The sequence below is a fragment of the Gavia stellata genome, chromosome 4, assembly GCF_030936135.1.
Source record: "Gavia stellata isolate bGavSte3 chromosome 4, bGavSte3.hap2, whole genome shotgun sequence".
In the NCBI taxonomy this organism is placed as follows: Eukaryota; Metazoa; Chordata; class Aves; order Gaviiformes; family Gaviidae; genus Gavia; species Gavia stellata.
The window spans coordinates 52,238,088-52,251,763 of record NC_082597.1 but is presented as its reverse complement, the minus strand read 5'-3'; the positions used below and the strand labels follow the sequence as shown (position 1 = coordinate 52,251,763).

General features: G+C 36.9%; 1 protein-coding gene across 1 annotated transcript in view; it reads right to left on the bottom strand.

Annotated features, from left to right (window-relative positions):
- The window catches only part of CFAP54 (cilia and flagella associated protein 54), a 117,527-nt gene that overhangs the window by 71,796 nt on the left and 32,055 nt on the right, over positions 1–13,676 (bottom strand). The window contains 8 exon segments of the mRNA XM_059817033.1: positions 1,161–1,346; positions 3,692–3,784; positions 6,972–7,145; positions 10,478–10,599; positions 10,683–10,760; positions 11,570–11,717; positions 12,410–12,538; positions 13,537–13,595. Coding sequence (XP_059673016.1) covers positions 1,161–1,346; positions 3,692–3,784; positions 6,972–7,145; positions 10,478–10,599; positions 10,683–10,760; positions 11,570–11,717; positions 12,410–12,538; positions 13,537–13,595 — 989 coding nt within the window.

Below are 13,676 nucleotides of genomic sequence, written 5' to 3'. Positions count from 1 at the left end.
TCCAACCATAAACCTAACTCTGCTAAGTCCATCACTAAACCATGTCCCTAAGTGCCTCATCCACACATCTTTTAAATATCTCCATGGATGGTGACTCAACCACCTCCCTGGGCAGCCTGTTCCAATATCTGACAACCCTTTCAGTGAAGAAGTTTTTCCTAATATCCAGCCTGAACCTCCCCTGGTGCATCTTAAGGCCATTTCCTCTTGTCCTGTCGCTAGTCACTTGGGAGAAGAGACCTACACCCACCTCTCTGCAACCTCCTTTCAGGTAGTTGTAGAGAGCAATAAGGTCTCCCCTCAGCCTCCTCTTCTCCAGGCTGAACAACCCCAGTTCCCTCAGCCACTCCTCATAAGACTTGTGCTCCAGACCCCTCACCAGCTTTGTTGCCCTTCTCTGGACACGCTCCAGCACCTCAATGTCCTTCTTGTAGTGAGGGGCCCAAAACTGAACACAGGATTTGAGGTGCGGCCTCACCAGCGCCGAGTACAGGGGCACAATCACCTCCCTACTCCTGCTGGCCACACTATTTCTGATCCAGGCCAGGATGCCGTTGGCCTTCTTGGCCACCTGGGCACACTGCTGGCTCATCTTCAGCCGGCTGTCGATCAACACCCCCAGGTCCTTTTCTGTGGGGCAGCTTTCCAGCCACTCGTCCCCAAGCCTGTAGCATTGCCTGAGGTTGTTGTGACCAAAGTGCAGGACCCGGCACTTGGCCTTGTTGAACCTCATGCAATTGGCCTCGGCCCATCGATCCAGCCTGTCCAGATCCCTCTGAAAAGGTAAGTTCAATCACATTTTTCATTCCATACTGTAATGACTAATAAGATGATTTCTAGCACTTGGTCTCAATCACAAAAATGAAAAAATAAATTATAAAAAGAAGAAAGAAGTTAAATGCAGACTGAAAAACAGGAACAGGGATAAGAAAACTAGCTGAGACACATCTTTCCCCTTAAACTGGAATTTCCAATAATTTTGAATTAAAAATTGAGTTACTCAAATATATCATTTGTTACGTTAAAATTGTCATTTGTGCTTATTAAGCTTTTTGCAAGAAAGTCTTGAGTTTTTACCAGAAGTTTTAGAGCTACGAGTGAAAACAAGTAATTACAACCAAATTAAAGTATGTGTTTATTATCAAAGACTCTAACCCTACCTGAGTTAGATAGGCTCGAACAGTAGTAGCAGAAAGAGGTGGATAAGCAAGGATTGGCTTAGTCGTTTCCCCAATGGCGTCACCAATAAGTTTTCCATCAGAAGAATATGCTGCGACTGCAAATATGTATTTCTCATTGGGATCTAAGCCTTGTATTTCCAAGAGGCTTTTCCCATCAGCTGGTATCTATCAATAAAAATATTTTCTAGTTACACCCACTGTACATATCAAAAACAAATCTCAAATTCTAATCTTTTCTTGTTAAATAAATTAGTTGATGGTCTTGGATACAATCAAAGTACAACCTAGATTAACAGACATGTCATGTTTTCATGTAATATTAGGATCTTGAAGACAATGAGAAACCAACGAAATAACAGGGGAAAAAAGTATCAATTTTCTCTGGAATACTCTGTTGAGTATACAGAGCACATAACCTAAGAGAACAGGTAAATACCAGGACCTGGAGTTTCTCTAGTCCATTTGCACATTCACACTGTGAGTGTGCATGCTTGCAGTCATTGAGCCAGAAACATTCTAGCCCTGAGTTGTGCTTCCCAAAAAAGAGCATATGGCTCTACCCCATACATGCCACATGCATGTATTAGACAGGTCCTCTCAGCACCATTAACAGGACTTTGGAGTTTGTGAAACAAACAACATATTTTCAAGATCTTCTCTTCATTTTTCCTTCAAGTAATTGTCCACCTGCACTTTAACATCATGGCTCACTCCTAACAGGCTTTTCCACCTTCCCCTCCATAATCAGGACAACTTACACCAAGGAAAGTTTTAGGGTCTTGAAACAACAAACAACTGACACAATGACTGAAGCACAACGTGAGAAACAAGACCATCATAATGTAGCATCAAACCAGTGCTCTTATTCAAATACTGTCTGGCCTTCATATGGAGACCTCTGAACAACAGAAATCCCTTCAAATGCTGGGTCTGAACCAACAGACCAGAAATTATTTTAAGACAGTCTGCAGTATCCCTTTAGAGCAAGCTTTTCACATGTTGATAAGTTGATCTATCATTCCACCACCAAGAATTCTAAACCTTTTCTGTGGAGCAGGCAGATAGTGACTTTCTCTGCAGATCGACATTTTGCAAAAGCATATCCTAAAACAACCAGAAGTTCCATTGCTGAGGCATATGGTTAACCTCAGGTCTGTGCATCTCTAGTGCCTGCCAGAGCTAAGACAGTCAGTGGCTTGGATGGATTGCAGCAAGTTCACAGAAAGAACAGCTAGCAGTGGGGTGAAAGTCTCCAATGAAACACTTAATTCACCTGAAGCAGGATAGTATATTGATTCTCTGGATTTGATAATAAGTATATCAAGAATAACCTCAAAGCCTCTAATGCTAATAGCTACACACACCTTCTCTTTTTACACACCTTCCTTTTTGGGGAGGAGATGGGGGAACAGGCGCAAAGGGAAAGATTTCCTCTCCATCATCAAAGACAAGTCTATCAGTGTTAGTATAGAGCTTGCTCACAAAACCAGGAAAGCTTGAAACATTGGGCAAAGAGGTTGAGATCATTCTTCTGTCACAATGCAAAGCAAAAAACAGAACTCAAAGATTTCCAGATACAAAAATGATCACTCAGGTCTGAGACTACAGTAAAATTTGCTGAAAAGGATGTGCTGAAGCTTTTTTGCCCCTTTCTTAAAACACAAAATGCAGAGTATCTGGATGGATCACAGTTGTCATTCAGATGGACAATGCAATAGCACACATAAGTGAGTGAAAAACAGAACTCTCTCCATCTGTGCAGGAACATCAGAGTGTCATCCAAAGGAAAAAAACCTATGCTAACACAAAATAAAAAAAAAAAAAAAAAAAAAAAAAAATTCAGAAAATAAAACATCAAATTGTAAAAAAGAATTAATATAAAAGAGTACCAACACAGTCACATGATCAGTCATAAGTAATCAAAGTTGTGTGGAACGATTTGTCATACCACATGTTCACAGCACAAAAGGGAAAGAGCATGAACCTAGAAGTGAATCACGTCTGAATATGAAGATTACTGAAGGAGTTACCATGTTGCCAGAATTAAGTAACGTAAGGTCTTGTTAAGAAGAAATAGCTGATAGAAGTTACACAATTAAGAAAGAATATTACATTTTATACCTGTTTAGAATTTCTCTTTTTTTTGAATCCCTGGAAAGGGTAGTATCTGGGGCACACTCTATAAACATATCATATACTTTCTTTTCCTTTTGTATTTCTTAGATGCTGCTCAGAAAACAGAGTTACAATGGAAGAGACAGAGACTTGTCTAACATGAAGCTTTTAAATCATTTAATTCGCTATTCAAAAAAGGTTCCTAGAATTCTTTTTGGTTTTTGGTATGCCTTCAGCCTAGCAAAATTTCAGTTGCTTAAAATAAAGATCAAAAGGTTTGTCAAACGCTTGGCCAGTTACCTGACTAAAAAAAGATGTCAGACGTATACATTTAGAAAGTTGGGGTTTTTTAAAGGAAGAGAGAATGGCCTGAAGGAGTTTTACCTCTGTCTTACCTCTTCTCCTGCGTTTGGAAGTTTATTGTTATTTAACCTTACTTTCATATTACCTCCTCCTGCTACAGAGCCCAAAATACTGTACCACGAAACCTTTAAAGAAAATGAGAACAAAATGAGTTGATACATAATAGTATTTCCAACTTTTGCCTAATGTAGAATGTACCAATTTCATGAAAACAGTCGCTGAAAAAAAATTACTTATAAAAATGTATAGTCTAACTGCACTAGAAACATTAATTAATTGATTTAGCTGGGTAACTAGATAAACTACAATGGTAATAAAAGCAGATGACTCTCCTACCCTATACCTCAAACCTATCCCAAAGCATAAACTCTATAGGTCATCCTGTAGATTTAAAGTCACCTAGATCTCTCATTTGATCCTTGCAATAGTATTCTTCTAAAGTTGACATCAGGTTCTCATTCAGCAAACTATTTGAGGACAGATCCTTAAAAGCAGGCAACAGAAATGCAGGTATGAAGTAATACCGTAATATTTTCTAAACAAACCATCTTCTTACTTCCTATTGAAATCAATGGTTTTTTAATGACATTGAGCTGCTGATAATCTCATTGGGCATATCATCTACATTTTTCAATATCTTTAACCAAGGAAGAATGTGAGCATGCATTCCTGGATCAGTGCTCCATCGTGTCCAGTGAGATCAAACATGGAAACTAATTTTGATTTCATCTCTGCAGAACTGGAAAGATGAATTTCAGTGTTATGCATCTCATGAAGTTCTCTTCCATTAAACTTCTTCTACTAAAAACTGTACTAAGTCTATTTACTTTCAGTACACATTTAAACAGACCTGAGGTTTGGTAGATGGGTTCATTTTTCAACATATAGAAATTCTGTACAGCTAAAAATGTTCATCTTTCTTGTAATACACATGATTTGTCTTGCAATGAATCCTGACTGTTTTTCAGAGGGAGATATTGAAATAGGGGAAATTATTTTCAGCAAATGAGCAACTTTAAGATCAGGAAATTTTAGAGACACTTTGACTTCTAGTACAAGAACTACATATGACTAATTACATCCTAAATAGCCATTTCCAGTTGATAAGTTCTTCATAAAAAATAACTTTCATGTCTGCTCAAGAGCTATGTGTATCTTTAGAAAAAAAATTCTTCTAGAATAGTGGGCTCAAATTATAAAACTAATCACATTCCGCCATCTAGTGGCCCAATATGTTACATTCACGCTCCTGTACCAAACAAAATTAGGTATTGACACTTACTAAAACAGATGAACTGCTAGACTTCGAAGAATTTTTTTTTTAATTTTATGTTCATTAGGGATAAAAAAGAAGAATTTTTCCCTTATTAATTTCTTTGAAATTGACTGTTCAAACTGCAAAAAAACTGCAAGTTATAAAACAACTGTTCACAGAAACATTCTTACCACTATTAATAAGATTTGAGTTTCTACTGGTTTTATACACATCATTATTTTGAAGAAGCTTGCAAAATCACTATGAAAATTTTTCTCTCAAGAAAACTGCAGCTAGTGAATTTTTCATACTTCAGCCTGTTTGAACCCTTTCTGGACATATGAAGGAGAATAAGGTGATTTGGAACAGTCAGCATGAATTTACCAAGGGCAAATCATGGCTGACTGCCATGATTGGCCTGTGTGACAAAATTACCTGGTTTGCAGAGCAGTAGATGCCATTTACCTTGACCTTAGCAAGGCACTTTTTTCAACACTGTCTCCCAGTATTCTTATATCCAAGTTAAGATGATACAGTATGAGGGTGTGAACAGATAAATGGGTAAAACTATGGTTGGAAGGTCAGACTCAGAGAGTAGTTGTTAATGGTTCGTAGTCTACCTGGAGGGTGGTAACAAGTGGAGCACTGCAGGGGACTATCCTGGGACCTGTCCTGTTTAATATCTTTAGCAATGACCTGATGAAAAAGTGAGCACACACTCAGCAGGTTTGCAGATGATGCCAAATTCAGGGAAACAGTTGATATCATTGAGGGTAGGATTGCTATTCAGAGGGACCTAGAGAGCCCAGAGGAATGGGCCAACAGGAACCTCATGAAATTTAACAAGGACAAATGCAAAGTCTTGCACCTGGGAAGGAAGATTCCCTTGCAAGGATACAGGCTAGGCACTGATGGGCTGGGGAGCAGCACTAAAAGGATCTGGAGGTCATGTTAGACAGCAAGCTGGACATGAGCCAGCAGTGTGCCGTGGCAGCAAAGCAGCCTAAAAGCATCTTGGACTGTATTAACAGACATACAGTTAGGAGACTGTTCCTCAGAACATGATTATCCCCCTCCACTCAGCACTCATTAGACTACATCTAGATAGCATGGCCAGTTTCCCTCCTGCCCCCCCATCATTCTGACAAGAAATGTTGAACAACTAGAGTGATTACAGCAGAGGACCACTAAGATGGTCAGGAGCTGGAGTACTAACCCTGCGAGAAGAGGCTGAGAGAGCTGGCCTTATTCATCCTGGAGAAGAGGTCGCTTCAGGGGACCTACCACGAGCCCTTGAGTGCCTGCAAGCATGTGATGAAGAAGATGTACCCAGGCTTTTCACAGTAGTGGATGGTAGGAGGATGAAAAACAATAGACATAAATTGAAGCAAGAGAGATTCCAAATGTGCATAAGGAAAAAAGTTTTCCCCATGAACAGGTTGCCCTGTTGGAACAGGTTGCCCAGAGAAGCTATTCAGTCTCCATCCTTGGAGGTTTTCAGAACTGACTGGATAAAGCCCTGAGCGACCTGGTCTAATCTCACAGCCGAACCTACTTTGAGCAAAAGGTTAGACTACGGACCTCTCCTAAAATCCTTTATGATCTGAGTAGTTCTGTGATTCTACATGTTCAACAGAAGGTAGATTTTTCCACCTGAACTATAGCACTTCAGTACTTCATTAACAGAGGCTTCAGTGTGGTACTTTCTTGCATCACATGATGCAACAGCCTTGCATCTCTTTGGAAGGTAACTAGGAGTACATCAGCCCCTAAGCAAGAGAATGAGCTTTTGACAAGTAGAATAAATGTTATATGACAGAAGCACCAAGGAACATGATGCGTGAGATGAAGAAAGTTTCATGCAAGTGTGAAGATCAAAACAGTGAGTCACAACTGACTCACATAGGAAAAAAAAAGCATACTTAATTAAATCAGAATAACAGAATCTTCTCAAGAACAACAGAGAAAACTGTGATAGCATAGCACTGTTGAAACAACTTTTGCTCTCTTGTGTGTTGTTTAATTATTTCTTACGCACTCATCATGAAAAACATTACCTGAGTATCTGAAGAGAACGGGGCTGGTTTAAATGTCATGGAGCAATGTGATCTAGAAAGCAACAGAGGAGGAGGAGGAGTCCTGCTTTTTTTCATGCTGCTCATAGCTTCTTTGAGACTGTGATACAATGCACTTTGTTCAGCTTCAACTTGCTCAATTAAAGCTAGTGCTTCCTATGATTTAAATTAAAACAAAAGGGAAAAACTATTAAAACATAACAATCAGACAGATTTAACACTTATAAATAGTTTTCAAAATGATCTTATAAAAATTCACTGCTATGTAGAAAACTTTTTATAGATTTTCATATCATCTTACATCCTAAATTAGGATGAATGGTATTTTGTGTAAGCCTTACATATGTAGATTAATTTCACAATGTACAATAAAGGGAATGCAGGGTTGCATATGAAAGAGGCAGGGCTGAGGTATATCCAGTTTTGGAATAACCTATAGGAAAAAAGAGAGTGATCACAAATAATATTGATTAGCAATTAGTGGCAACCAGTCATTAGCTCCAACAAGAAACAAAAAAGGTATCAACTCTTATTTAGGAGCGATCTGGAGACCTAATCTGTGGGATTTCTGAAGGAGCTGTGGAAGTGGTCAGACTGATTTTCTGTACTCCAGAATTAGAGAAAAGAAATAAAATCAAGAGATAAAGAAAAGGGAGGAGAATGCAGGCCCGAAAAAAGCAGGGCTAAGCCACTTGCCTTGGTTAGCTGGAGAGAGCTGAGAGCTAACTGTCTGTTAGTGTCTTCCAAAAATGCGGGGGCTTCCTGCACATAGTGATCATGTGGCCATTTGATTGGAGATCAGGGTACACTTTTTTCTTACTGGGCTGAATGGCAAATTGGCACATTTCTTCACCTTGTTTGCATTGTCAGGATAAGAGAAACTTAACTTGGAAATTTAATATTAAGAACTTAGTACTTTTATATCGTTACTCCTGGCAGCTGTTCAGTGTAAATCAAAGCCAAAAAGGCCAGCTCCCAGAGATGCAGAGATCGGGGATGTCTTGGACAAATTACATTCTTTTGGGAGAAGAGAGATATGTTATATTCCTACAGCTATGGTTTTTGTTTGAAACCTTTTAGTACCATATGCTGGGCCAAGGATTTAGGCTGAACTGAGTCTGAAAGATAAACTCAAAAAGGAAATCCCAAGTCGTTGGTTATTCAGTGACAGTCCTGTAATTTTGCACCTTAACAGTTCTGTATTTCTGTCCTCATACATTTATAAGGCTATAAGAACAACTATACCGAGTCAGATTACAGATTGAATAAGCCTTGTATCTCATGTCCAAAAATGACCAAAAACTAGCCATAGATTTATAGTGAAACAGGGAGCTAAGATTTAATAGAGCCTTAATCACATCACATGGCTAATCATTCGCACAGCCCCTCACTTCACCCCACTCCTTCCCCCTTTAGATTAGGGTTGCAACCACCTTAGTGAGAAATATTTCAGGAAGAATGTAAAATAAAGAACAAGATATGGAGTGACTCTTTCCCTCACACAACCATTCAACTTTTGCAATCGGCAATTAGAAACTTCACTGCTTCCTTAAAAATTATACTTCTTTATGGTAAGCTGTACTATGAAAAATTTTTAATTAAAAGAATCACAGACTCATTCTCCTCTGAGGACATATTTCTTATTAGTGCAAGGATGGAAGTGCTCCCAGGTTGGATAAAGATAGTGTTGTGACTGAGAGTGGTACAGCGTGACCTGAACTTCATTAATTGTAGAACTTGGAAGATAATAAATGTGGCAGCGTTGCAAGAGAAGAAAGAATAATCTTATGGTTGAGGAAGCCAAATGTCACTATTAAAAAACACACATTTTATCCCTGCTTCAGCCACAGACTTGCCCTGTGGTATTAGCTTAATCACATTAATTCAATTTTACAGCTGGCCAACAAGAACTACCAGCATACCTAATTCTGTAAAGACTTGGATGTCCAACTAGAGATGTAGGACAGGAAGGAAGAATGAAACAACTGTGAGAGAAATAAAAAAAAATTAAGTGTGCACAGTAGCTCAAGTAGTTAAGCAGTGTGATGTAGATGAGTATACACATATGACTCAAAAGCTTTCTTACTTGCCTGGTAGTTTACTGCATGAGAAAAAGTTATTTGTATGTTTCTCAAAAAAAACCACCTGCTTTCCTATTTTGCAGCATAATAAGAACAGGCTTATATCATATTGTGCTGAGTACAGCAGAAAGAACCAGAAGATACAAGTAATTCTATATAGACCTCTTAGATTTCTATGATAAAAAAGGCAAAATCCTCTACACAGAAGCATGAAAATAAAGGTATGGATTTGCTGTTCATGAAATGAGCACCATCCACCTCAAGGACGAAAATTAATTGAGCATATAATTAAACATTTCATCATAGTACAAATATCAAAGAAGACCATGCTAAGTTTGTCCAGGCAAAGTTAATTCTGACATTTTCTGGCAACTGGCTGCAAATATATTACATTCTTTTATCCAGATCTTTCTCTGTGAAACGTGAACAGAAGTAAAATATAATGAAGGTCAGTATAAGGCCTTTGCAAACATTTGTTTGGAATAATCGCACATTTCTTGGGAATTGTTTGTAAGTCTTCATTGGTGACTACAGTTACAATTTTCATACCATATCACTACATCTTATATTCATAAATGCCATGTATTTTACAAATATATGAGAGAGATTTTTAGTGTTTGTCTTTTCCGATCCAGTTTTTGCATTCTTCTGACATAAAAGATGTGTGTTAATTATCATGCTTCCAAATTTGTAGCACTTAAAAGAAAACCACTTTCTAGTAACTTCTTGTTTAAAATACTTTTTCATACATGATATAGTGAGAATTTCGGATTCTATTATATGTTGTACAGGCTATAAAGAAATTTTATGCCCCACTGATGAGAAGGCAATTTTTATGGTCAGATGCTGGTCCAAAGCTCAATGGAAAGACTCCCATTGATTTCAAAAGACTTCAAAATGAGCCCATGAAGAATATACATTTAGCTTCAATAAATTCCAAAATCTCCAACTTCTAAACTGTTTATTTAATAGGAACAAAATAAAGTCCATGTCATTATTACCAGCCAAAGTAACCTAAGACAACTTATAGATCTTGGCAAAAGAAGGATGTTGAAGGTTGCAATGGGGAGAAGGAAACCTGCATGGCGTTTTGGCAAGGCATAGGTTTATAATAGCAAAGTCTAGGTGATTAAGTGTAGAAAGAAAGATCATATCTTCTTGCAGGTTTCCTGTGGGCACAGAATTTGGGGATGTGCTCTTTCCTTAAGTCCCTTTATTCTTTCATCATAATGAAACTTCTCAGGGAAAATTTGACAACAGAAGTTAAAAGCACCCAATGTCCCTCAAGTTCCTTACATTTTTCTTCTTTTTGTAAGGAGGAGTAATCCAAGTTTTAATTATACGGAACACAGAAAACTGTGATAATGATAAAGAATTTCTACCATAAGTTTTTTTTTTTTTTATTACCTCCAGTAGCTGCCTTTGGGAAGAAGTGGTTAACTCTTCAGGGAACTTCTGTGCAGCCTTTTGCATCAAAAAGATCGCTCTGGATAGCTTATTCTTTTTTATTTTTCTCATTATAAATGCCTCTGTAAAATAGATATTTTAAGACATTTATAAAACAGCAGCAATAATTTATTATACTTCTAGAATCTTAATCAATAAGCCTTACCTGTTAAATAATGGAAATCTTTAATATTCTTCACATGAGACTTGCTAGACTTAAGACTTCTGTGATCCTTTTGAGCACCTATGTGGGAAGGAAATCCTGAGTGATTCATTCTGATAGTGCTATTGAGAAAATTTTAGTGAGAGGGATTAATACGTAGTTTTGTGGTAAAGCTCTGCTCCATTTCATGTTCTTTTCTTTTGTTCAAGGAGAATTTATTGGACTGATCATGCCACTAAAAATATTCCACCCTCATGCTCTAACACTTTAGTAGTTATACTAACATCACAGGAAAGGGATCTGGTTTGATCATAGGGAGCAGTGCACAGGGGAGCTCTGCAGTGTCAAACTAATACTAGCTTTTAATTTTAAAAAAACCCACCAGGAATGGCAGACCAAGTAGAGTTTTTTCAGAAGGCATTTGACAAGAGTGGGATACTTGCTGACTGGGAAGAGATAAGGACAACTTCACAGTAGAAATTCAGATTACAAAGAGCATTGAATAAAATATTCAAGTCATTCTCTAGAGAGAAAATTAGCATTACAGAAGAAAAATTTCTGCAGAGCATCCCCTAATTCTCCCTCACTAACACTGTAACAGTTAATATTATAACTGAAATACCACATCAAACTGTCTAGGAATCAAATCCAGTGGTTGTCAGCAAAGTTTAACTCCCATTGGTTGAGTAGAGGTTAGAGACTAGTATCATGTGGTAAATCTAAATTCTGCAAATTCAGTACATTATTTCTGTCTGTACATGGCATACAAACTGCCCAACATCAGCTCCTCTTCAGAAAGTAGATAATCCTTTATATCTTAGTATTACAAAATATATTAACAGAGGGCTCTAATCAAGCTATGAAGATCATTTAGCTTTACTGAAACCTACCTTGTGCCATTTTAAGAAGTTTCACAGCTACTCGATGTTGGGCCTGAATGAGCTCCAAGTGTAAATCCATTACAAATCCATAACCTGTTCCTGTCTTACTACTACCACATCCCAAAACAGAATTCAAATTCTGATCATTTGAGTCCACCTGATAAATAGGAAGTGGAAATTAAGCAAACACAAACTTTTATTACTTAGCCTACTGCATTTATCGTGACATTGATATTATTATTTCAATAAATTGACAAACACTGAAATTTGTCATATCTGTGTAATATGCAGTCATTCAAGAAAGCATGGAAGGAAGGAGAATGACTAGACAGAGAAAGCATGGATAATGGATAAAGAAAACTAGACAAAACCTGAGAATTAATAGGAAACTGTATTAATAATAAATAGGAAACTGCAGAAAAATTTGTCTTATTGTGTTACCAGTCCACAAAACAAAGATCATATTGGTGTACAATGATAATATTTAGAAAATCTGAACTCCCCTCAACAGCAAAAATTATTTTTAATAATAAACAGTTGCAAGCAATAAACATGAAAAGGACTTCTGCTTTTATTTTATAGGAGAAAGCTACAAATTAAAATTATTTCCAAAACAAAATGGCAGAGAAAACGTAAAAGAGTTTATGGTTTATTACTGAAAGAGAAAAATGCTATTTCTACTACACAGAGATTTATTTTTTCTATTCTCTTCTTACATGGAGCAGGAAGATGAGGTACATTTGATAATGCTAAGATTTCTAAGTATGAAGAAAATACGAGTTTTGTGTCATCAAAACCCAATGCATTATTTATAGATTTTGTTGCAGTGTAGCTTTTTGTAGACTTAACCTTTATACAGCAGTTGTCAAATATTGACTTTCCATCTGGTAGAAGGGTCATTAAGCGAGATGTGTTCATTCCATTAATTGCATTTTCAAGACTTTCATAAGCAACTTGTAATTGTTCTGTAGGACTTTTCTGAAATGAAAACACATAGAAACACATTTTATTAGATAACAGCATTAAAAGCTGTAATATGGACTATCAAAAGTAAAGTGCTATTATTTTTAGCTGTTGCAGTTTAAACTTTGTCAAATAATCTTTATGTAGGCAGGACTCCCCATGCTTTTATATACTAATATCAATATTTTCAATTTTTAGTAATTTTAATTAATTTAGGACTGATTTTCCTTCAGCTTTCAAAAAACAATTTACTAGAAGAGTTAGCTTATAGCAGAATGAAACTGAACTTAGAGAATTAGGTTGACAAACACAGTATTTTTCACAAGCAGTTTTTCCATGTTCCACTAGATACTGTTAAGAAAACACTGATTTTTCAGAAAACAACACTTTTAAGTAGACTGTCACTGAATTAAAGGCTCTCCATGTGTGTAAGCATTAAGACATATCATTGGCAAAATTCCTGAATCCTCAGACTAATGTATGTCTTTTCTTCTTAATGCATTTTAGTAAGCAATTTTGAACTATTTGATTGGACACCTGCAAAGTGCTGAGCACTGAACACACTGAACAAAGCAAGGGCACTCAGGATGTTCCATTGATTCCACATCACCCTTACAAAAACAAACAAAAACACAACCCAAAATATTTCCCTAAATGAAGCAAGGACTAAAGTTTGTATGATCTTTAAAAAAATGCACTTTTAAACAATTTAAAGCTGGTACTACACATTGGCATAAAAAGAGTGTACAGTGGAAATCAGTATGAACACGCTGTAAAAAATGTTTCAGATAAAACTTCCTCCATTTCACAGATTACCATAAAAGATTACAGGAAAAATTTCAGATTTTATTTCATTTGAAAAAATGTCTTTGCTTTTCTCCTCTGCACTAGCATGATTGTGTGAAACATTTCAGCTTTATAAAACGAAATACAAGTTGTATGAAAAGCTTCAAGCAGAAGTGTTCTTATGCTATCGAAAAACGCTGTACTAATGAAAATGAATTAGATGTTACCATCAGTATTTCAGGAACATCACAGGTTTCATCTTGTGAGAGAGAGGCACTTCTTTTTCCTTTTTTAATAGGAAGAAAATCAGAAAGTGAAAATTAAATATATTCAGAAAATTTTGGTACCATTTGATTAGCTCTACTAC